Source organism: Quercus robur, chromosome 8 (genome assembly GCF_932294415.1).
Source record: "Quercus robur chromosome 8, dhQueRobu3.1, whole genome shotgun sequence".
Classification (NCBI taxonomy): domain Eukaryota; kingdom Viridiplantae; phylum Streptophyta; class Magnoliopsida; order Fagales; family Fagaceae; genus Quercus; species Quercus robur.
Window position 1 is genome coordinate 47,223,327 of NC_065541.1, and position 25,179 is coordinate 47,248,505.

Below are 25,179 nucleotides of genomic sequence, written 5' to 3' on the forward strand. Positions count from 1 at the left end.
CAGCTTTTATAGGACTTAAACAAAAAAATTGGTCAAAATTATAACTATACCTAAAAAAAAATAAATTTTAGAAAGTTGTACATTAATTTGATAAGTTCTGATAAACACGACAATAAGTTGATGATAAAAAAATTTGCAGCTTGAGATTTCTCTTTTATAAGCTGAAGTGAGAATTTTCTGGCCCAGCTAAATGGGCTGTTAATTATAAAGCTCATGGGGCCAGTACCCATCTCTCTTCTCCTTACTTGGATTTTGGGCCGAGAGTGAAGAGCTCATGCCTGGCCCATCTTGTGGCTTTTGCTCTCTTTCCCAATAAATTTCTTTAGACAAAAGGGTGCTTCTCCAAATTTCATCGAAGCATTGGCAAAATTTTATTATATATATATATATATAATTAAATTCAAAGCTAAAAGAAAATTCCGTAAGATTCTAAATTGAAATTCAAGTTGTTGTCTAATTTTGCATTATGAGTTTTATTTAAATTTTTTAAATTTTTTGTTTTAAGTAAGTTAATGTTATGCAAAACATAAAAAGCTTAATATAAATAAATCATAAAAAATTCAATAAAAAAAAAGAATAAACTCATGTCTATATAATAAAAAAAAAACAAAAATAAGGGAGTAAAACTCATAAATATATTTATTATGGCTTAAAAAAATATAACTCTAACACTAAGTATAATTTAAACTCGACAATTAAGTTATAACCCTACAATTAAAAAAAAATATAATTTAAACTCATATATATTTATAATTATAATTATTTTAAACTTTTAGGTTATAACTTAATTTAAACACATATACACTAATTGATTCTAAAAATAACTAAGCATGCGTTTGCCAACACGTTTGTTGCGTTTGACATATTAAAATTGAGACTCACGGCATTGAAGACCTACGTCATAATAGTTTCAGCCAACCAATGAAGACCTACGTCAGTTTATTTGCAACAGTATTTAGCTACTATTCACATTTTAAAATTATTTTATATTTTTTCAATTTTTAATTTTTAATTTCCAGCAAAATAAGGTGTCCTACGTGATCCTTCCTAGTTTTGAGTCAACTGTCAAGGGTCAACAGTTTCTTTGAATCCCCGTGTCATGGTGGACTGTAGAAGGCAAAGCTCTGCATGAGTTTGGTAAAGGGACAAAATTGAAAAAGAACTCACTCTTTATAGTTAGTTATAGACTTATGGATATGGTTAAGTGGCAACCCCTCAAAGAAGAAGCACAAGCTCTAGCAAGTCACAACACATGTAACCTCCTCACCGCGTACATGTGTGCCAAACCCAATCTGTGTTATATATAAAAAGTGACTGAGGTTGTTGAAGAAAATCTTGGCCCTTTTCATGTTCTTCAGATCACTCACTACTAATCTCTCTTTCTCGGGTAAGCATTTTCTGGGATATACTCTTTTTTTGTTCTTTTCTTGTTTGCAGTCCTTAGCGGGGGAATTTTTTTTTTTTTTTTTTTTTTGCTGAAGGGGAAATTTTTTGTTGTACTTTTGTTTTTGTTTCAATGAAATGAATGTCTTGTATTGGGTTAAATAAAGTTTCTTTTTTTTATTGGTAAGTGAAAAGTTTTGAGATTTAAAATTTCGTTTCTTTTCTGCTAAGATTAATTGGGTTTTTTTGTTTGTTTGTTTAAATGTTTTCATGCATAACGATGTTAAGCTCGAATTTGATTAAATAATTAGTAATGGCTAAATGGAAACATTTAAAGTATTTGGGGGTGTTAAGTTAAAAAAAGAGAATTCTGGACTTACTGAATATTCTTGTCATTTGTTGGTCTGCCTTTTGAAAATCAAATTTCCTAATGGCTCTATCATCTTTAGATTGTGGAATTCTGTTATTTGAATATTTGATGTCAAATTCCAACAATTTGGTTGTCTTACCTTTGATTACTACGAATTAATGGCCATTTGGCCTGCAAACAATTTAAAATGGTAGGTACACTACAAAGAGCTTTGTGATTCAAAGGCACTGCCCGGTTCTCCCATAGAGGAGAACTTGGGTTTAAATCCCCATCTCCCACTTGTTGTAGGAAACAAAAAAAAAAAATAGTGGGCTTTAAGCCTCATTAGTTGGTTGCCTTTTCCAGCAAGAAATATCTGCCTTTGGTTTTTGACATTACATAACACCTATCAGCTAAGTAACTTTGTGTAATTGACTATAATTTTGTTCTAGTAAGTTTATATTTTTTATCCTATCCATTTCAATTTCTACTAGTTGAATGTTGGAGTTGCTTAACATACATTTACTTGCTTATAGATGAAAGGCATCATGAGTGGTGTGGATCCGGCTTCTGTGAGCAAAGGAATGAAGAAACAAGAGAATCACAAAAACCACTTCAATAGAGATGTCATGCTGGGGAGTGATCTTTGGACTGATGGACTAATTTGTGCTTTTGAATTTATTCGAGGCCATAGGAAGACCCGATCAGTACAAGACATGGCCAAGAAGCAGGTTTCATCAAGTGAACTAAATAGTCGTTTACCCCCGAAAGGTAGTGGGGAGAACTTTTGTAAATCTGCAGCCCAATTAGACTCTGGAATTGGTGATAGTGATATGGTTGACGATCATACTGATAGCAAGGATTATCAATCAGGCTGTTACCATGGGAAGGAAGAATTCCCGAGAAGTTACTGGATACCGATAGGTTGGGCTAGAATTTCTGAACTTGTCCAGAAAGTGCAAGTTGATGTTGGCTGGGCCTTGCAGCCTATCAACTTCTCAGATGATGAAGATGATGTGACTGTTGCAGATGTGGCCGCTCCTTACTGGGAACGCCCAGTGGGACGCACTTGGTGGTGTCATGTAGATGCAGGTCACCCAAACATAAGTGCCTGGTTGAGTAATGCTCAATGGTTGCATCCTGCTATTAGCATTGCTTTGCGAGATGAAAGTAAGCTGATAAGTGAGCGAATGAAGCACCTTCTATATGAGGTAAATTACTTTTTTATATTTTCTTAGCAGAGACAGAAAAAGAGAAGAAAAAATGAAAACTTGATAGCCACTGGGCACCCATTGGGAATAAAAACATCTTTGTTAGAATTATGGTAAAATGATTAAATTTACCATTTTCTAAAATTTTAAACTTTTGGGATAAGCGGTAATTTAACATAATATCAGATCAAAAGGTTCTAAGTTTAATCTTTGTCTCCACTCTACTTCCCATTTAAAATGTTAAAAAATCTCACATATTGGGTCTCACTTATCAAGGGTGAGTGTTAGAATTATGGTTAAATGATTTAATTTACCATTTCCTAAATGCTCAATCTTTTCGGACAATCTGTAATTCAACAATTTATTTATTTTTTGAAATAAAATCTTATTGGATATTGATCTGGTTTATTTTTTATCATACTCGTTATTTTTCTGCTGTTACTTCACATAAATTGCTGTTTGGGTAAAAGCTTGTTGTTCCTGCAGCGAATAGAATCTTCTCACTATCTGTTAAAGTGCAAGGGCTCATGGTTTTGAGATAAGGTGTAATATCTCTGAATTTGATAATGTTCAGAATCAAATTGACATGTTAGTGAGAGCTACATGAATGAACCTACATTGTAACTAAATTTACTCTACAAAATTTTGACACACTGAACTTGATGGTGAAGCCACACCATTTTTTTGAACTGTTGAATTGAATTAATGTTAATATTCACATTGAGGCATTACAATTATGGAATAAGAACAAATAGATCCTGGAACCTAAGGAGATTGGTGCATCAATCCCAAAATCTTAATCTGCCACTGAGTGGGCCAACAGTTTATATGATGCTTACAAGTCACAAACACTAACTCTGACAAAACCCCTGGAACTTGATTTTTACATTTCTGATTTATACAGGAATGGTGCTGAGATGAATGTTTTGCTAAAGATTTTGCTTTATGAACTCTGAAAATTTGCTGTGCGTAAGGCCTTCATTATATAACGTCTAGAAAAATTGTAAATTATACATAGAAAATAAAAAATGGAGATTCCAGTGACATGAAACGAAAACTATGAAGACATGTATAGTTGGCAGGAAAAAATTTGTAGTCTTCTGTTTTGTATTTTACCCTTGAGAAGAAAGTTTGTCAATCTCCTGCTGATGTTGGGTTCACAAATAGAAGAATTTCTCTATGCAGCCATTCTAATGTTTAATCAATCACAACTTCCTCATATTCAATCTCAGGTGTAAAAGATTTAGCCAAAAATCAAGCTACCTCGGTTAGGTTAATGACCCAAGGAAAGCCCTAGCTACATTTGCGCCTGTGCCCCCAAAAGGACCAGTCAAGTTGTAGTTGGGCTCCTTATAAGTGCTTATATATCCAAGATCCACCTGGTAAACACCCAATGTGGGACTCAGAATACACCCGCACAACACACACTCATCCAATTCAATCCACATAACCAGGTATCATATTACCTGTCCAGCTGCAGCCTCATTTTTTATCTGGAAGGTAACTTGAGGTCCAGGGAGGCAGATCTCTCTGCTTGAACTAACCATGTTAAACCACTGTCCAAAATGTTGTTTGCTACCATTTTCGGTTCACAGTTGACTTGTTCAACTTGTTTTTTGCTTTGTTAATTGGTCTTTTTTGTATCCTACTTTAATAGTAGAAGCTGCTTAAGAATTCTAATGATTAGCTTTGCAAGGATTTATAAAACATTTTAGGTAACCAATATAAATTGAATATTCCTACTCATGACTATATAAAAGCCAATTTATGAATTATGAGCTACCTAATGGTATGATCAGTTTGTAAGGTTTGCCCATATTGGGTCAGAGGAAATTGTATTTGCGAAGGGGGGTAAAGATGTTAACGAGTCCTACCCCTATAGGATATGGTTGGTAACAAATTTTTTTTTTTTTTTTTTTGATGATATGGAACCAAACCAAGACAGGGCCCTTTGGACCCGCTCCTAGGGACTTAAGTAAACCATAGATACACAACCTCACCTGACAAAACCACATATCAGGTAATCCAGAGGAATTCCTTGTGGGGATCCAACCCAGGATGTTTGGTTCTACAGCTCATCCAAGCCCTCTACCAATAGGTTGCACCTTGACAAGTATGGTCAGTAACAAATTATTTAGTGTAAGTTTTGCCTATATTTAGTGTAGGAATGAAATTTAAACCTCTACCAACCTTGGGGTTTGTGCTTGGCTAGAGTTTTGGTCCTTCTTCCCACCTTGGTGTGGCCCTAATATATGCATGTCCATAGATACACATGCATATAGGCAAAAGTCTTTCATAAGGTTGTTGTTTAAGCAAGGCTAGTTTCTGTCTTTTTATCAAGTACGTTTTTAAGGTGAGGCTAAATTGTAAATTGAGGAGGCCCAAAGGAATTTCGACTGTAGACACAAATTATTTGAAGCTGAGACTGCAGCTTTTCTTACAAAGAGGGCTAGAATCCTTCCTCTTCCTAGTTAAAGTGGGGTCAGTGATCTTTCTAGAATTTGGGGAGCTGCAATTCTTCAGTTTTGTAACAAATTATGTCGATTTGTTGGTTAAGATATTACTGTACTAGAGCAAATTGACTTACCCACATTGGTCAATTAATGGATGGAGAGAAGCATGAAGGTCTATCACCCAAAGAAAATTAGACAGATGAAGATCTGAATAATAGTCTCATTCCCAATGCAAAACTATTGAATTGTTCAAATAACTGACATGGTTACTCCATAAAATATTAACCAAGTGGTCTAATCCCCAGGGCAGCCCCCCTACCAAATGGCACTGCAGCTAGCCCTATGTGTAAAACCCTGCCATGGGATATTGTCTTTCTGAAGTGAGAATTGAGTTAGGTTTTGGACAGGACAAGATCAGAACTCATACTTTGACACCTAGACCAAGGTATACAATCTGATTTCTGGTGTAATGAATTGGTAAATAGAAGAAGACATCCTTCATTAGATCATAAAATGCGTGGTCTACTGCATTGTCTTGGTGAAAGTAGTTCCATTATAGAGTTTATAGAGTCTCGTTTGCTTGTAATTATTTAGGCTATCTCATCTATTTACTATGTCTATAATGTAGTATTTTTCTCAATAAATCATATTACTTATAAAAAACACGACTTGGTGAATGGAATCTATGTCCAAATTGTGCTCTCTGGATGGCTCTGCCTAGTTGTCTTTCTTCATTCCCTAGTCTTCCCTTGCTGAAAAATGGGCTAAAGACAAATTTGGAGGAGATGGATCCTTTTATAAAAGGAACTAGGGAAGGGCTACCCCATCCCAAAGACACCACTCATCCCCTTCTCTAATGTGGTTGTTTGAAAATAGTCCTTTTGGCTCCTTTTTTTTTTTTTTTTTTTTTTTGATAAGCAATAAACCTTCATTGAATAAAAGCATGTACAAAAAAGGCCAAAGCACACAGGGCATGTACTAAGGTAAACAAGAGAGACAAAAAGAACTAAGAAGTATCAAGGCTACATCTATCAAGCAAATCAGACAAGATTCCCCACTGTTTAATGTGGAAGATTTGGAGGGAAAGGAATAAGTAATGTTTTGGCTCTTGGCCGAAATAAGTAAATATTAAGCTAGATTCCAAATGTGCAGAGGACATTTCCAATGAATAAGGTGGTGCGTTGTGATTGTCAAAATCTTAATTGCTGTTTTTATTTTATTTTATTTAGTGGATTATAGTATTAAATTTTTTTCATCTTTAGGATTCTAATCTGTCTACATTTTTCTCAGGTTTAATGTAACAGCAACTGAATGATCTCTTAATTGTTGACACTTGACAGGTTCCTGTTAGAGTTTCTGGGGGACTATTATTTGAGCTCCTGGGGCAGTCGGCAGGAGACCCATTTGTTGATGAGGATGATATCCCCATTGTTCTTCGGTCATGGCAGGCACAAAAATTTCTAGTAACAGCTTTGCATGTCAAAGGGTCAGCATCAAATATAAATGTGTTGGGTATTGCAGAAGTCCAGGTTTGATTATTGCTGAATTAAACTTCGTTAATGATCATGACACATATGATTTTGTCAAAAGAGTTAGTTATAATTCAATATCTATGCTTAAAGTTAATGTAAATGAGTTTTTTCTCATGATTCAATACTGTATCTTGTTCAGGAACTGCTTGCTGCTGGAGGTACTAACATACCAAGAACTGCTCATGAGCTCATTGCACATCTAGCTTGTCGCCTTGCCCGATGGGATGATAGGTGATGCTTTTTGTCCCCATTTGTGAGCCTACTCATCCAAATTAATAATACCTCCCATTCAATCTATACTGGCCATTAGGTAAAGATAGGTGAGTAATTTTATTATAAGGAGTTACCTTCTCAACCAAACAAAAATTTAAGAAAAATATTCAAGAAAATTATTGTCACACAGAATTTTGCAAATGCTATGGGAAATAACATTCTTTAGCATCTTGATTTTTATATGCTATGTGCACACAAGTGATAAGGATGCCAAATCATACATATGAAACTCACATATTGGAGAGTGTCTTCTCCCCTACCCCCTAGTTAGGTTTTCAATTCCCTTTAAAAGCTCACATGTAGCTCTAAAAAAAGAGTATCACTAAAATGTTATTTATACAAAAGGTTTCTGGTGGTTCTCTCATCTGGCTTGTTCTAAAGCAGAACTCTTGAGTGATCAATGTCAATGTATAACCATGCACATTTCAAGTTAGAAGAATTATTCTCTGGTTAAAGTTGGTCAAATTGTATTTTTTGCCAAATCCTGCTTTGATCTTTTAGATATGAGCTGCATAAACCTCCACACCCAAATCCACCTAATTGTTTAATGTTTTTCTTTCCATGTTTTGGTTTTGCTCATTCTCTTATGGTTTAATGTGTATTCTTTGAAAAGGAAATTTGCTATTTCTGTAGGGCCTATGCTAGTTTTCTATTTTTAATAATACAATTATGATGGTATAAATTCTGGCTTATGTAAATTTTACCACCCTATAGTCTAGGGTAAATTTGAGCTCAGTCCTTGTACTCCCACTTTAAGCAATCAAGTCCCTCCAACTGTTGCGATGAGCTCCAATTAAATATTGATGTTAATGAAATTGACAAAATTGATGCATATGGCTTTCCTAAAGGCCTTTTTAGTTGATAATATGCAACGTGATAGCATTAAGGATCCCACTCCATCCTTCTCCATACTGACAGTGAATTCAATGTTGGTAAATGCTTACTTTAAGTGCAAAGCGCTAAACCATAAGCACTTTTTGTAATTAAAGTAAGTGGCTTTGGAAAAATATATATATAAAAAAAATTAAATTACTTATTAAAGTTAATTGTTAGATCTTAATGCGATTGATATGGACCTCGGATTTGTTTACAAAGACCGATTTTATGGAATGTTGCAATGGACATAAGCCCACCCCTCAATCCCTCATTACATATTCTAGAAGAAGACATTAAAATATCTAGTAGGCATAGAAGTCACTACTTACCATTCTAGTGTTTTATGGTCTCTGTCTTTTAGGTATATTTTGATCACTCGATTTTCTCAATAACAACGACTATCTATAATGGTTCCATTCATAATAGAGTGACTAAATTTTACATTGGCCGCTAACCTACCGAAACTCTCTTTTTCCTAGGCTTGGGACCAACCAGGAACAAAATATACGACACTAATTATAGACACAAGTGGAGTTTGATCATTTGATTGTCATATTGTCTAATTAATAATTGTTTTAAAATTCATATGTATACATACATACATACATACGTGTATATATATATATATATTTTTTTTTTTTTTTAAATTGTGCACTTTTACTTAAATGAGGCACGCGCTTGCACTTTTTTGTTTTGTGTTAGTTTCTAGGAGGCCTTTACACTTAAGTGCACCAGCGTTGGAAAGCACAGTTCAGTTTTAAAGTTGGTTAAATTTGTATTCACATAATATATTATGAGTAAAAAGTACTTGTTGAGATTGAAGTCATTAAATTGCTTCCATATCATTAAGGTTAGTCTTTGATTGGGCTTGATTGGCTGGCATAGATGAAAAAATTTGAGGACTTGATTGCGCAAATTAGAAGTATTGGCAACTTACTCCAAATTATAGGGTAATGAAACGTATATAAAAACTAAATCTTTATTATAGCCAAAATGCGTGGCCGTTTAGATTCCTCTAATAGTAAATTAGAGCGTTAGTATCATCATAAAGTTCTTAGTTATTTATGTTCTAATTTCTGTTTGTTTACATTCAAATGATCTTACAAGGTTTCCTGCTTGGTACTTTCTTGCGTTGTTTTTGATATTACAGGTTATTTCGCAAATGTATATTTGGGGCTGCCGATGAAGTTGAGTTGAAGTTTATGGACAGGTGCATTCATGCATGTGGGCCATTTTGTCTTCAAACTTTCAGATTCACTTGAAATCCGTTGTTTCCTGTGCATGACCTTGTTTTTGCCTAACATGATTTTAACAACAAATGATAATCACTTATGAATAGGAGAAACCACGAGGATATGCATCTTTTCAGTGTAATTCTGAATCAGGAAATCAGATGGTTATCAAACCAGGTATCTTACTTTATGCTTTCAGAAAGATCTTTCAAACCTTATTAGCATTAAACTCCTCCATGTGCATATCACATGATTAAATCTATTAGGCTTCAACAAAAAAGGCTAAGAGATGGTTTATTTTGTCACAAGCTTATAGGCAGTTAATTGGTCAAATCAAAAGTCCAGGGGCGATATTTGTAAAAATCCCTTGTTATTTTGAATTCTTTGACTTCCATTCAAATGTTTTTTGAACAACAGTTAGGTGTTCAAGGTTTTTTGGTTTTCACCGTATAAAAATTCTTTCCAATCATAGAATGTTGAGGAATAATTAAAACTTGTTCTTAATTTCTGTTTTCAAGTCCAAGTTTCTTTTGTTACTTGACATTGACACCTTTTTATAAAAAGGCATAAAATGAGTGTAATATATTATATGGGAAGTGTACAAGAGAGAAACAGTGAAAAGAAAAAAAAAAAGGACTATAAATAAGTTAAATGCTAGGGTATAAGCCATCTGTAGATCAATTATTGACATGGGTGTAAATGACTTTGATGAAACCAACATCCTACCAAAAGGAGATCTCAGGAGAACAAGGTTGATGCTCTACGTCCTCAAGTGTTTGGTTATTCCTCCAGATATGATATAATGAGACAGCTTCCAAGTTTCACTGTTCTTATGCCTCCAAATCTTGAACCTGCCAACCACCATTCAAGCCCACAAAAAAACAACGAAGTAATAAATGATCCACGCTTTCACATACAATACCTGGTACTCTTGATTTTGTTCTCCATCTTTGAGATCTTGGCCAAAAAGCAATTCCATGGGAAAACAAAAAAGGTTATTCCAGAGTAGGAGGCACATTGGCATGTCAGGTACTCTTCCATGGGAAAGTAAATTCCTTTACCACCTTGCAGTGCTTTCTAATAGGACTTGACATCAGATCTGACACTTGGGTTTTTTTTTTTTTTTTTTTTGGTCATACCTCGTCATCAACTTGATCAATTCCCCCTACCAGTCTTCAGCTTGTAACTTAAGTATCTTCAAGAAGTGCTCAAAGAAATATCTTTAAGCTATTCAATAACCTATCAGCAAAATGCTATGCTATGATATTTACAAATCATAAATGTTGATAATTGGGTAATTGGGATGGTAACCAAGGTTGATGGTAAATCTAATGGAATGTAACATTTTTTCTTAGAGAAATTTGTTTAGATTGATAGATTAGAAAGAAAATGATTGGAAATTGTGAGCAAATTAAATATGGTCTATATGGCTTAGACCTTGCGACCGAGAAGTTTATGGTTGTGAAGATCTGATATTGGTCTGTCAAGTAAGTTGGGAACTGAGGTGTCACTCATTAATGAACGGTTCTCATTTGTTATCCCTCTAAAATATAATGACATTTTGTTTGATTTTAAGCTTTAGAAAACAAGCAGAATGCTGGTAAGAGAATTGATCTTGCTGAGTATATGACAACTTGACAACACATTTTTCAGGTGATAGAAAAATCTAGAACTTGCTTGTCCAGGCATTTTAGTAGGATGTCTTTTTGTTTAAGAGACAGATCGAATTTCAGTTCACTTTGGATTTTAGAACTGTGAGATAATAGGATGTCCAATGCTCTGAGGAAATTAAAGATTTTAATTGGTTGTTTAGGAATGGGAAACATTACTTGTTAACTTTCTCTCAACGATTGAATATCATGAATCTTTTGAAATGCTGCAACTAACATGCACATATTCTGGTTTACACTTTACATATATGAAGTTGATTGATGGTTGAGTTAATCTGTCGGGCAAAAAGGTTGAGTTGTGGGGTTTTATTTTTTTTATTTCTTTTTATTTTATAATTTATTTATATATATAAGGTGTTTCTGTTATTTAAAGTATCACGTTGCCGTATTTGTGTTGTACGGTCCATAAATCAAATACCAGCCCAAGGCCAAGGCCCATGTAAGTCAGGCCCACCCAAGTTGTACCAAACAAGTGAAGAAAGGCCCGAGCATAGCATAGTCCAAACTGACCACCACAAGATATTGCCAAGAACGAGACGTAGTGCCTTGGGGAAATCCGCCTGCTGAACATGAATTTGGAGGTTGGCATAAGTTCCAATGGAGTCAATTCAGAAATGTGTAGCAGGTCCCATCCAATCAAGAATATAGGTCAGAATGCGGCCCACCTGTTTGGGAAAAATCACCACTCATGATGACAAACCCACTAAGGGAAGGCTATAAAAAGGGGGAAGAGATGGTGTGAGAGGGGGTTGGCAAATCTGGGGAGAGAGAGAGTGATACACGAGAAGAAAAGAGAGAGAGAGAGAGAGAGAGAGAGAGAGAGAGAGAATTAAAGAGAAGGAAGCTCGGTACATAGCTTGAGACTCCACGGGAAACACACATACAGGGGGATAAGATTCAAGTTGAGTCTTAAACTCCTTCACTTGAGCTGTTAGGTTAACCCCAAAGGAATTTACCGAAAGTAGGACACTCTTTACCCACTCTAAACAAATAAATTGGGAGCCCAACCTCAAAGGCCATTGAGTACTTTGGGCTGGGCCACCACGTGTTATATATCCTTTTCTTTTACTTTCTCTAGAACTTTTTCTCCTTTTGTTTGGAAAATAAAAGTGAGCAGATTAGAATAGTTTTAGTTTAGCACGAGCATACAAGTTCATTTTCTGTAGTCCAACATGGGAAGTATTCCGTTTGTTGACTTGTCCAGTAATGATATAGAATTTCAATTTACTTTCTTTCCTATAATTTATCTTGCAGGTTATCAGGGTGAAATGGTCACTCCATGCAAGAGAGGAAATTGTGTTTGAGCTTCTTCTACATTTGCGAGGCAATACAACAAGGGGCTTGCTAGAAGGAATGAGAAAGAGCACCAGGGAAATGATTCAAGAGCAGGAAGCAGTTCGTGGACGCTTATTTACCATTCAAGATGTCATGCAGAGCACAGTCCGCGCATGGTTGCAGGTTCACATATGCTTAAGCAGATACCCAAAAATTTTATTGTCAAGTTCTCTTAACCATCATGTCATAGAAATCCTTTTTGACTTTGCCCATCCAAGTAGCTGCAATGTTTTATTGCATATGAATGCAGTAATGTTAATTCCATGTTGCTTTCGAGAAAAAAAATATTCTTGACCATATTAAAATTGTTTAAAATTATATGATACTAGCTGCGAACCCGCGCGTTGCGCGTGATAATTATTTTTATGGTGGTTTTATTAAAAAAATTTTACAATTTAAACTAATCTAATAATGAGTAATGTATTTCGTAATTATATTTTTATTTATTATAGGAACAATCATAAATGTAATATAGAAACAATCCAATACACCAAAAAAACGTAAACTAAAAAAAATTAATAAAACTTAACAATGATTAATTGAACCAATAGTAGGATAAAATTTTGTTTTTGATAATCTATTAAGGTTATTTTCTTTGTAGAAATTATAATTTCGGCCGCCCAAAACATATTATCAAATAAACAATTATTAGCAAAATCTAAGAATTAAATTTCTATACATGCATTGTTATAAAATAATAATAATAAAAATAAAATTGCAAAAGTTAAAATTTGTCACCTATCCGATTATTTTCATTTGGCTAACCTTTGTTTTTCTTTAAATAAATGGCATTATAGAGTACTTCTAATACAGCTATTAAGAGTACTTTGTCCATCACAAAAGATTAGAAAATAAACAAAAATTAGTAAAGTCTCATAATTTAACATCTAAATTGAGCACTATAAAAAATCATGCTATATAACAGAATAAATACCAAATTATCCAAATCATGTTATGTAATAGAATAATATTATATTTTTATATGCTATATTTAATTCTTTAGAACGCAATAGGATAACATTTAACAATCAAAGAGAATAAAAAATAAAAAAATAAAAACAACAACAGTAATTTAAAAAACAAAACTAAATCACAATTTAAAAAACAAAACTAAATCGCATTAACCCAAAATAGAGCTTTAAAGAATATAAAAAATTATCAACCTAAAGTAGAGATGCAAGAAAAATAAAAAAAAAATCCACCAAAAAATTTAGAGAGAGAGAGAGAGAGAGAGGGAACCTTTTCTTTGGTGAGGGAAAACTATATATAGAATAGAAGAGATAGTGACAAATTTATAGTAAGAGGGTGTGAATAAGAAGAGACAAAAATAATAGAAGATGAAGGGAAAGAGGAAGAATGGTATTAATATATAGGGTAGTGGGGAGATGAAAAGATTGAAGAAGTAGTGGGGAGATGAAATGGTAAGGAAGAGAAAAAGGTTGGAGAAGTGTAAATATTAAAAAAAAAAAATGTTAAAAACAATTATAAGAAAATTGAAAAAAAAAAACCCTAAATCTTGAAAGGCTTCAACGTTTTGTTTTGTTTTTGTTTTTGTTTTTTGTTTTTTTTTTTTTTTTTTTTTTTTTTTTTTTTTTTAAGCTTAAAAAGCTCACACAAAACCGTAAATAAATAAGTAGTGGGCTGCATTTATAGGGCTGAAAATTGTAAAAACTATTTTAAAATTGTAGGAAAAATTATATTTTAAAAAAGAAAAGGAAAAAAAGAATGACGTGGCAGCTGATGTGGCGCAACGTGAGAGCAGCAACATTAAACGCTACGCTTCAGCTTTTAGTAATATATAGATTGGCAAGTGTCAAGTAACTTGTGTGGTGATTTCAAGTTCAGGTGATTTACGTTGTCCAGCTATGTTTTTGGGAATGGCCCTTGTTGGGTTTTAGATTGAAGCCCTTACCAAGCCTTGTTCATTCCATTGTTTAAGGATATGCATATTGCCTCACTCTGTGATATATGAAGAGTTTCTGTATTTTTCATTTACGATAACACTATACTAAAATCTCAATATGCTTTTAGGCTTTTAGCTGTGACATATAGTTGAGAAATCAATATATTATTTTGGAAGTTAAATAGTTCAGTGACATTAGATTTTAGTTGGGTGAAAAAAATTGCAGTTGTAAAATATTTAAAATTTGAAAGGAAAATAAATTGTTAGTAATTTGGATAATTATTTGAAACAGTACATGTTCAAAGTTTTTGTTGATGGGGGTAACATCTCATTGATCATTTCTGAATTCAAGGCCGTTTCAAGGATAGTTGCATCTGGAAATAGAAATTTGTGTTATAAAAACTTAATGACATCATTGTCTCGATATTTTCGTTTGTTATCTTTTCATTTCCTCAACTGTTTGATGAGTTCAAGAGAAAAATCTGCTGGTTATGGACTACTACCATAGAGTTGAATGGTCAAAGTTGAAGGACGTTCCAAATGCAGACACATCACTGTCTTTTACAGTATAGCATGCAAACAAACACACACTTATAGTGAGTCGGGGAGTGATTTCTCCTTCCAGTGTCACTTAATTAAAGCGTTGTTTAGCCAATGTTGAAATTTCTTGCTCTCTCTCTCTCCTGCTCTCTCTAATTATTCATCTACGTATAATTGTTTCCTTACAATATGTTGTAATTCTAATTCTAGGACAGAAGCCTCACTGTTACGCATAATTTAGGAGTTTTTGGGGGATGTGGCCTTGTTCTTTCCATCATTACTAGCCTTTTTGGGATAAATGTCGATGGCATACCTGGAGCTGATGGGTCTCCATATGCATTTCTTCTATTTTCTGGCATCCTCTTCTTTCTAGGAATTGTGTTAATTGCCATTGGGTTGCTGTACCTTGGGTTGAAAAACCCCATTATTCAAGAGGATGTTGAAACGAGAAAATTAGAGCTCCAAGAGCTGGTTAGGATGTTTAAGCGAGAAGCAGAATCCCATGCACAATTACGAAAGACTGCTCCTCGGTCCAATATGTCTCCAACTGCTGCAGATAGACTTCCTGATGGTGCAAATTATGTTCTCATCAGCTAATCACAGGAATCCAAGTAAGTTACAAAAAATTGTTTTGGTTAAGTATTGTAAAATATAATTGATACAGGACATTTTCTGATGATATCATGATATATACCATGTACTTGCTTCCATGATCAAAGTTGTTTTGCTAGTTGTTATGAGTAATAGGGACAAAACAGTAATATCATGTACTTTATATATAAATAATATTTTATGTGTTAGGGTTCACTTATCAAACCCTAAAAACACTTTCACAGTAAACAACATGGTATTAGAGCCACCAAGCCGCCGCTGCCGTTAACCCTCCGACCACCACCCACTGATATTGTTGTCGCTGGCAACCATATCCCTACTCGCTAGCTCCGACAACCCTACTAGAGACTCCCCCTGGTCTGATTTTCAACCATGGTCTGATTTTCTTCTCTTCTTCAATACGTTCTCTGCGTATCTGTTCAGGCAGCCTTAGGTTGATGTTTAGTGGTGGATTGGGCAATTATTTATTTTTGGTGTTGGTATGGATTTGTTGCTGCCTTGTTTTTTGTGGAATAGTTTGGTGTTGAGTCGTTGATAGATGAGTTACTGTTGACGTGGCTGATTGGTTGAAGTACATTGGTTGTTGGTGGAGTTTGTTTTAATTCAGTCCAGCTTATTTCTTTAGTGTTAGTTTGTTCTTCAGATTGCTATTATGGAGTCCAAAGACAGTGCTCAGCCCCCTAATTATTTCTTATCTCCTTATATGTTATCAATTACCTCTATTCGTCTAAATGGTAGAAATTATGCTCAGTGGGCACAGGCAGTTGAAGTCTTTCTTCTTGGTAGAAAGAAGTTTGATTACGTGATTAAGGAACCTCTTGTACCTACAAACCCTAAATTTGCTGATTGGAGAGTTGAAGATGCACAAATTAGGAGTTGCATGTGGAATAGCATGGAGTCTAAGATCAGTTGTAGTTTGGTTTTCTTACCAACTGCTAAACTTGTTTGGGAACAAGCCAAGGAACTTTACTCTAGTGTTAACAATTTGAAGCGGATTTATGATCTTCATCAAAATTATTTCTCCTTGAGTTTGGGTGATATGTCTTTAGAAGACAATTATAACAAGTTTAAGGGTGTATGTGAAGAACTCAATATTTATCAGCCTATCTCCTCTGATGTTAAAATTTTGAAGAAACAACGAGATTCTATGCATGTTGCTCGCTTCCTCTCTAGATTGCCTAAAAGTTTGAATCCAGTAAAATCACAAATCTTAGCTAGTCCAGACCTCCCTTCATTGAGTGAAGTTTTTGGTAGACTTCGACAGGCCACATTATCTGATTCGAGTATTGACCCTTTCTCTTCCTCCCATACTGATGCATTACCTTCTAGTGATAAATCTGTCTTTACCACTTATATGGGGAGTAATAGAGGTGGTCGTGGAGGTCGAGGTCGTGGGGGCCGAGGCCGTGGAGGTCATGACCAAGGGGGTCGTGGGAGTGAACAAGGGGGTCGTGGTAAAGGATGTGGTCTTCGTAAGTGCACTTATTGTCATGGTGAGAATCATACAGTAGACTTTTGTTGGGAGTTGTATGGTAAACCCTCGGCTAACCAAGCTACTTTTCAAGTTCAAGAACCACCTTCACAGTCACTTCCACCGACATCTGGAGTAGTCTCTATTCCTGAGGAAGAGTACAATCACCTCTTGTCTCTGCATTCCAACTTTGTTAGGTCTGATTCTACTGCTACTTTGGCTCAACAAGGTACTTCCACTGCTTGTCTTGCCACTCAAGACCCTTGGGTCGTTGACTCAGGTGCTACTGATCATATGACAGGTACCTCAAGTTTACTCTCTGACCTTGAGCAAACTAGTAGTCTTCCCAATGTTACATTGGCAAATGGCTCGGCCACTACAGTTTCTGGTTTGGGCACTGCCAATCTTAGTCCTAATCTTTCTCTCTCTTCTGTCTTATATATTCCTGATTTTCCTTTTAACCTTTTGTCAATTAGTAAGCTTACTAAAATTTTGAATTGCGTTGCCATTTTTTTATCCACTCATTGTATCTTTCAGGATCTCAAGACGTTGAAGATTATTGGTGGAGGGCATGAAGCCGGTGGACTTTATTACTTGGATCGATGTGGTTCTTCTCGTTTAGTGGCTTCTCATTTGTCTATCTCGCCTCTTCAGCATCATTGTCGCCTTGGTCATCCATCTCTCAAGAATTTGAAGTCATTAGTTCCGTCGTGTCGTCAAATTGAGTCTTTACAATGTGAAGCATGTCAGTTGGGTAAACACCATAGGGTGCCTTTTTCCATGTTGTTTACTGTGAAAGTGTTTTTAGGGTTTGATAAGTGAACCCTAACACATAAGTTCCAATGGAGGAAAACATTAATTTGAAAAAGGAAGAAAACTATAGGATGAGATTATGATGCAAAAGCTAATTACTAAATACTGGTTGTATATTAATATATTTTAGAAAAAGGAAATAAGAAAAGGAGGAAAACATTTGTCATCTTAAATAATAGAAAAATGAAGATTGAAGTTCTTGACATTATCTTAACTGCTGGATTGATCTTGGCACAATAAAGTACAAAATATGTTTGTAACTTACTCTAATGCACCAATACGGCAAAAATGCCATCGTATCAGTATCCGATATGGATACGGGTGGGATACCGGTACGAATGTACCCGGAGAGTATCGAGTAGAAGAAAATCATTTTTTTATTCTGATACCCGTACTGTACCGTACCGATACCTGTATCCGTATTGGTGCATCATAGGTAACTTACTAATTTTATATATATATATATATATATATATATATATATATATATATAATGTATGAGAAAATGAATTTTTTATGTAGCTAATACTAATTCTGTTCACTTGTTAGTTGTCAACAATATTGACTTATTTTATGGACACAGTATATGAGATTGAAATCCAATAGCATTTAGACCAATGGCATCTCCTCTTTCTCCTCTCCCTATAGACAAGGTGTCATCTTTGACACCACAGGTTCAATTCTATACTGTGTAAATTGTATCTGCCTATTAAAAAAAATATTTGAGATTAAAAGCTCATTATTCATCCATTCAAGAAAAAGAGAGGCCACACTAATCACATCTTTGTATGTTGTTGTGGAATATATATATAGGAAAAGGTTTGGCTCCACTCACTTGGTTGGTTGGGTTAAGTGAGTCATATGCATTTCACATGACAAGGAATAATGTCATCTTCCTAGTGGTGTTTGGATCCAGACTTTGTCCATATACATATACATAGAGTCTTCGACATGGAAAGGCTTTGACATAATTGTTTGAACACAGAGTACAATATCAAATATGAGGGAAAACCATATCTGACTATTACATAAATGAAAACAAGAGACTTGAAAGAAAATTCCAAAATTTTCTTTTCTTTTGTACTTACTCCCAACCATTCATACATGTTTGAATAGAATGTACTATCGAAGTTGAATGAAAACTGTGTGATTAGTATGGAAACAGAAAAAACGTTTGAATGAAGACCCAAATATAACTTTTCAATACATTTGACTCGAATAATTGAAAAATAGTATTGTGATACCCTCTCTTTAAGTAAACTGTGTATGCCATGAAGTTAAAATGTTGCCTTGTCCATTTTCTGCTAGACATGGTACATGTGTTGCTATGTATGATTGCGGCTATTAGCATATTATGCAACGAACTCTAGTTACTTTCCCTCAACGACCTCAATGTACTTGCCTCAAGGACCTCAATGTGCTGCTAACCATGACACTTGAGGACGTTGTGCATTCATCACTTTCTCAAAAATTTTATTTGCTACTTATGCCCTATCTTCTAAGAAGAGTGTACTTATTTTGGCCAAGTTTAATTAAGGGAATTTAACCCTCAAAATCAAACCCCACAAACGGGGTGGAATGCCACAGGACCATAAGGCCACTGGTATTTGCATGCTCTCCCTATGAGTAGAATCAGGGTTTAAATCCCTCATCTCCTGTTGTTGTAAGTAACTATCGAATTATATATATATATATATATATATATATATATATAAACCCCAAGTATCCATACATTGTGATTAAGCACTTTTTATTATTGTTTTATGAGAAGAATCATGGTTCAAATCCCTCATTTTTGTAGGTAAAGTTTTACGTTTTTTCCACAATTTATTTTTTAGACAAAGTAAAACTCAGACAGACAAACAAAAAGGTAATTTTTAAATATTACCAACCTTCAGAGAAAAGAATAGAGATCAAATGTTTTTTGGGCCAAGATTAGTTATTGGTGATGTTGACTCGTTATTGTAACATGATTATAAGCCTTATATGATGTGTTAAACAAGGTGGGTGATTATTGGGCCAAAACTGTACACTGTACAGGAATAATGTTTAGGTTGTTGAATTCATGCAGTTCCAATTATCTAACTTTTCCCTCTCTTTTACGTGCAGAATCTAAAGGACATGCTGGCTTTTGGGGAAAGGGTTGGAGAATATTAGATGCGCATTAGTGCTTGTTAATGATGATCTGATTGTTATGAAACAAACGGCCTTCTGCATATACCTCTTGCTTCTGGGATGTATTTTCAAATAAACTGCCTCTCTCTCTCTCTCTCTCTTTCTCTCTGTACTCAAGAAATTTCTCTTCAAATAGGTTCCTTTTTCAATTTCCAGTTGGAGTTAGAGCTCTCATTTCGACACTTCTATCACCATAATATAAGATTGCCTTACTTCCATTATGTTCCTTTTCCATTTAAAATTTTATCGTGAGACCTCACTTTGAAGGCCAATATAAGAGCCTAAATTGGCAATGAACTGAAAATTTCCATTAGTTCAATTGCCAAAGTTACTTCTTTGATTACATAAGGGGAGCAAGAATAAGAGTGACGGTGAAACCACCACCAACGCCATCTTTATTGTACACTAATCATAAAAATATGCTCAGTAGTTGCAAAGAATTTTATCTAACAAAACAACAAAAATTTACATCAATTTTGCAACATTCGTAAATTAGCCTACTACCACCTTATACATGGGCTCACTACAATTTGCAATTTAAAATTTTTTATGATCCATGAAAGAGGTGATAAGTTAATTTGGAAATTTCATAAAATTGTGAATTTTTGTTATGTTCCTAGCATGACTCCAAATTTATTGTGTCACAAGTAATTGATAAACTAAATAAAAGAAAACAGCTACAACCTGTCTAAAACTTTCCTAACTGCATTGATTTAACTAGTTGAACTGTCTAAATGGGGCACGTGAGTGTTCTCCTTAACACTTTGAACATTGATCCAATCAATTGCATACACCCTTTTATACGCTTTGACCTGCCCTATTTGAGACCACTTAAAAAATTTTAATTAAATTATTTTTTTATATTTAAAAAAAAAAATTGTGATGGAGAAGGAATATAAATGTGAAAAATAGGAAGGATTAATGTGGACAAATGAATAGATCTTTCAAAAGACGTTTAAGATACGAAAAAAACCTAACCCAGGTGTACTTGGTCAACTATCATGTGCCTTTTAACATCAGGATACTAGTTCAAAAGGGAAAGGAAGATCTAATACCATAAAGTACAAAACAATATGAGACTTAAATAAATCAGGATTCTTAATTTTTGTTTAACTCATTGACCAGTTTTGGCCACAATTTCCTGAATCCTCGGACAATTAAATTGGAAAGATATTTTCAATAGTATTTGATATTTTTCCTGCAATGATATCATTTGGGACAATCAGTTAACAGTCAAGATCAAACTTACTAAAAATAAGACCAATTCCAAAATGTTGGGACTCGAAAAGTTTAGTTGATTCTGACATTTCCTTCTTTAAATTGCCCCTTTTTTCTTGGGTTTTCCATGCATATTGCATTTAGTTTCAACTACCGGTAAAAAAGAAAAGTGGGAGTTAGATGAGCAACCAAACTTCATTACTGCATTGACTTGTAGGTAAGAGTGTTGCACTTGCACCTGCACTGAGTGTATCAAATTTCCTTTTTTCTTTTCTTTAATTCAAAACAAAAAACAAAAATTATCTTTAGATATCGAACTTCATATGATGTACATTCATCACCATGGATGAACCTCTTCTCTCTGGGAAACAAGAAATAGTAGAAGAAAAGCCTACCAGACCCTCCTCTCAACAGCAATTACCAGCACAAAATAATCATGAAGATTCTGATTTAAACCTCTTAGCCAACTTGAGCAACAAAATGAAGATGGGCGCGAGGCGCTGTGATTCTCTTCCAAAATATTTGCTTGGCATAAGGGAAAATAATGCTAAGGTGAATCCCCCTGAACCACAAGCATCATCTCCTAGAATCGTCCCTTTAGCATTTATCGGAGTCATTTTATATGTCATAATTGTAGTTACAATATTCATGACAAGTGGGAGTTTTAGAGGTCACACTACTTACAAGCCAGTAGACGCCTTGTACTTCACTGTGGTGACGCTTTGCACGGTTGGTTATGGTGACATTGTACCAGACTCCACTTTTACTAAACTGTTCACATGTGTTTTCATTATAGTTGGTTTTGTAATCTTTGAATTTTTGCTCAATTCGTTCGTAACACACATTTGTAACAAACAAGAGGAAGTGTTGTTGAGTAGCGTGGATGAGAACAAGTACAAGAATTTGTTTCATACATATATGATAGATACTAAAAAGGGAAGAGTGAGGATAAGAACTAAAGTGGGGTTGGCTTCTGGGGTTGTGATTGGATGTATTGCTGTAGGAACAATTACAGTGCATTTCTTAGAGGGTATGAGTTGGGTTGATGGTTTTTATTTCTCAATTACATCAGTGACAACAGTTGGTTATGGGGATTATGCTTTCACAACAATTAAAGGAAGGTGTTTTGCAATTATTTGGCTATTGGTAAGCACATTAGCTGTTGCCAAGGCATTCTTATACCTTACCGAGCTCAGGATCGAAAGGAGGAATCGCAGATTTGCACAATGGATTCTTCATAAGAAGATCTCTGCCAGGGATTTGGTTGCTGCAGACCTCGATCATGACGGTACTATCAGGTATTTATGATTCCTTTTAGCATAAATTCTAGTAATGTTATGGAAGAATTACTCATCTTTTTCACACTTAAATACAACTTGGTTCAATTGGTAATTTAGTGCAATTAATATAGGTAATTGATAATTTACTGCAATAATTGATAGGTAGAAGCATACTCTCAAGACAATAAATTAGATTGACATGTAAATTTGGTTGATATTTGACAATAATTAATTACCATAAATTGATTCCTACTCCCTAAATTACTATGCTTTTTCTATGAAACTGAATGCTTATTTTCAAGAACCTATAGCATGCATAACATGGACTCATAAAAGTGCCCTGCTCATGCCTTGAGCATTCTTTGAAGATATGTTATTTTTGTTTTATTAGGGAAATTCTGTCAGTGTGAGTTTCTCGTTGACTTGAAACTAGTCATGATTATCAGTATGAAAGAACAATTTAGACAGAAAATTCAACAGGAGCGAACATTGATTATACATAAACTACACTAAAAGAAGAATGTAGGGTTAGGCAATGACTGATGCAAAATATGGCCTTTACAGTGAAGTGAGTACTATGGAACAGAAAATACTAATAATTTGATAAGAAATTTGAAGATTACTATGGAAGAGAAAATATAGGAGAGAATGATATGTCATAGTCTAGGGACTAGGGTAATAATATATATATATATATATATCAAGAACACCAAATTAAATTTTCCTTCAAAGGAAGTCATAATGGCCATTTTAATCAAAGGAGAAGGGTATTAGGTATATCTCTAGGTGACTGTGAGTAAGTCTTGAAAAACGTAAGACAGAATGCGTGAAAATCAGTGAAGTTTGGAAGAGTGCCAAGAAAACACAATCATACGGAGCATTAAGGTACCCTATTGCGAGGATAGTGAGTGTAGACAAAGAAGAATAAAAAAAAAATGATGGTTAATATCATAAGTAACAAGATAATTGTTCATGTTAAAAATGAGGATCCTCAAGTACTTCATTATAAGATAAAGCAGGCTTGATTACTTGATTAGTAAACCCCCTAAACAGGAAAGAAAAGTGTGGAACTACAGATTTGCTTCAGAACCTATAGATCTAAAATGAGTTATCTACAAGGGACGGATATTCAAGTTTGGGAATAGGAAGTTGTATATGACATAAAAATCAGAAAAGAGAAATGGAAAGAAATGTGGGAGACTTGATGCAATGTAATAAACACTGCAAAAACAACCAAGCCTTAATCCCAAATTCTTGGGGTTGGCTATGGATCTTCAATGGGTCAGCCACATTTATTCTTTTCTTCCGTTTTAATCTATTTGAAATCATACTCTTTTTACTACTACTAATGCAATGTAATACACACTGAGGCCTGAAAAACCAGATATGAGGGAGGTTGGCTGCAATATTTGACTAGGATGGAAATTGTTCTATCGATTCTGTTGTCTGGTATGCACATTCTGGTAACAGCCAATTTGGAAAAGGAAGTACTATAGTATAGTTTACATCCTCAGTTTTGCAAGTGGTTTTTTCAACTTCAATGTCAGACTATAGCATTTTATTTATCTTATAGTGGAAAGGCATTGATTTCTTACGGATGACCAGTTGCATACTTTGGAGACAATGTCGATTCTAATGAAAAATTCATATTAAACCCTAAAGAAATCATGAGAAGAACTTTATCAATTTAATTTTGATAGTTACAAACTTACAATAATGGGGTGGGGGGAGGGCAGGAGGTGCCAATTAAGATACAAGGCTCTTGGCACTTTATCAATTTAATATCTCACGCGAAATCAATCTCCAAGTTTACTTTTCAGAAACAAAATTGTTTAAAAAAGATTATTCTGTAGTTTCATGGGTTTCTTCTTCTATGATTTGCATGTATTTTTGTCCTCTTTTTATCAACTTCTCTGTTTTTGGAACCATCTAGATGATATTCCTTTTCATTTTTATTACTACAGTAAAGCCGAATTCATCATATACAAGCTCAAGCTGATGAGAAGGATAACACAGAGAGAGACCCTGCAGATTGCCAAAGAATTTGATTTACAGGACACTAGACATTTTGGCAAACTTACTCTGAATGACATCCTGAATATGGAAGCTGAATGACTCAAATATGGTTTTCCTAATGGAAATCAAAGATGATGACTTTCAGGATATTGCTCAAGCAATAGCCCTCCTAAGGCCTCTCCAGCTTGTACAGAAGCAATGTGAGAGTTCACAATCATTCTTCATCAAAGATATGGTAAGTGACTTCAAATATATTTTTTCAGAAATGTGGTCAATGGTTGATGCGAATTGGGGCTATTCTTTTGTAAATGCTTTCAAATACGTAGGGATGCTTGGGGATCTCATTTCATTTTTACCCTTTGCAATTCGTTCTTAGCTGGAGAAGTCAGCTATTTATTTCATCCTGAAGTATGTATACCCTATATCATTGTTACCCCTTGCAAATTGTACCTTTTTGATGAAGAAAAACCAATTGTGTTAAAACTAGAAAGACAAGAAGTACAAAATGGGGCAGCTGCATACCCATGGAGACCCCTACATATCAATGGTACAGTGAGTCAATAATCTAGTCAAGTTTCATATCTTTCCATCTCCTGTAAATCTATGCGTTAATTTTTTTTTTTTTTTTGGGTAGAATGTTGATGTGCCTTGAATTTAGGTATAGGTCATAGTTAGCTGACTTTCACTAACTCTCAAATTGAATCGTTCTTAGTCCTTTTTGGTTTTGATGACAATTCCACGTGGCAATGGTGACATGGCAGAGTATATGACATAGCATTGGAGATGACGTGACTGAGTTTTTCACATGGCGTTACTAAGTTTGCTCTGATATCATTT

General features: G+C 34.6%; 2 protein-coding genes across 5 annotated transcripts; both read left to right on the forward strand.

The window, feature by feature from the left end:
- The first annotated feature begins 1,072 nt into the window (after window positions 1-1,072).
- LOC126696719 (uncharacterized) lies at window positions 1,073-20,049 on the forward strand. Of its 4 annotated transcripts, none has more exons than XM_050393411.1 (9): window positions 1,074-1,387; window positions 2,269-2,943; window positions 6,737-6,925; window positions 7,068-7,159; window positions 9,228-9,287; window positions 9,417-9,486; window positions 12,234-12,437; window positions 14,968-15,368; window positions 19,763-20,049. In XM_050393411.1, exons 2-8 carry the CDS (start codon window positions 2,269-2,271, stop codon window positions 15,352-15,354), a joined length of 1,677 nt encoding a protein of 558 aa, XP_050249368.1. In that variant the 5' UTR covers window positions 1,074-1,387; the 3' UTR covers window positions 15,355-15,368; window positions 19,763-20,049. The 4 variants fall into 4 exon arrangements, with proteins under 4 accessions (XP_050249369.1, XP_050249370.1, XP_050249368.1 ...); XM_050393410.1 differs by lacking the exon at window positions 19,763-20,049 and adding an exon at window positions 17,378-17,867 and having other exon boundaries at window positions 1,075-1,387; XM_050393412.1 differs by lacking the exon at window positions 19,763-20,049 and having other exon boundaries at window positions 1,073-1,387; window positions 14,999-15,366.
- A 1,200-nt stretch (window positions 20,050-21,249) lies between these two features.
- On the forward strand, window positions 21,250-24,923 carry LOC126696720 (two-pore potassium channel 3-like). Its single transcript, XM_050393414.1, has 2 exons — window positions 21,250-22,344; window positions 24,291-24,923. The coding sequence occupies exons 1-2, from the start codon at window positions 21,389-21,391 to the stop codon at window positions 24,439-24,441; spliced, it is 1,107 nt and encodes a 368-aa protein (XP_050249371.1). The 5' UTR covers window positions 21,250-21,388; the 3' UTR covers window positions 24,442-24,923.
- Window positions 24,924-25,179: the final 256 nt, after the last annotated feature.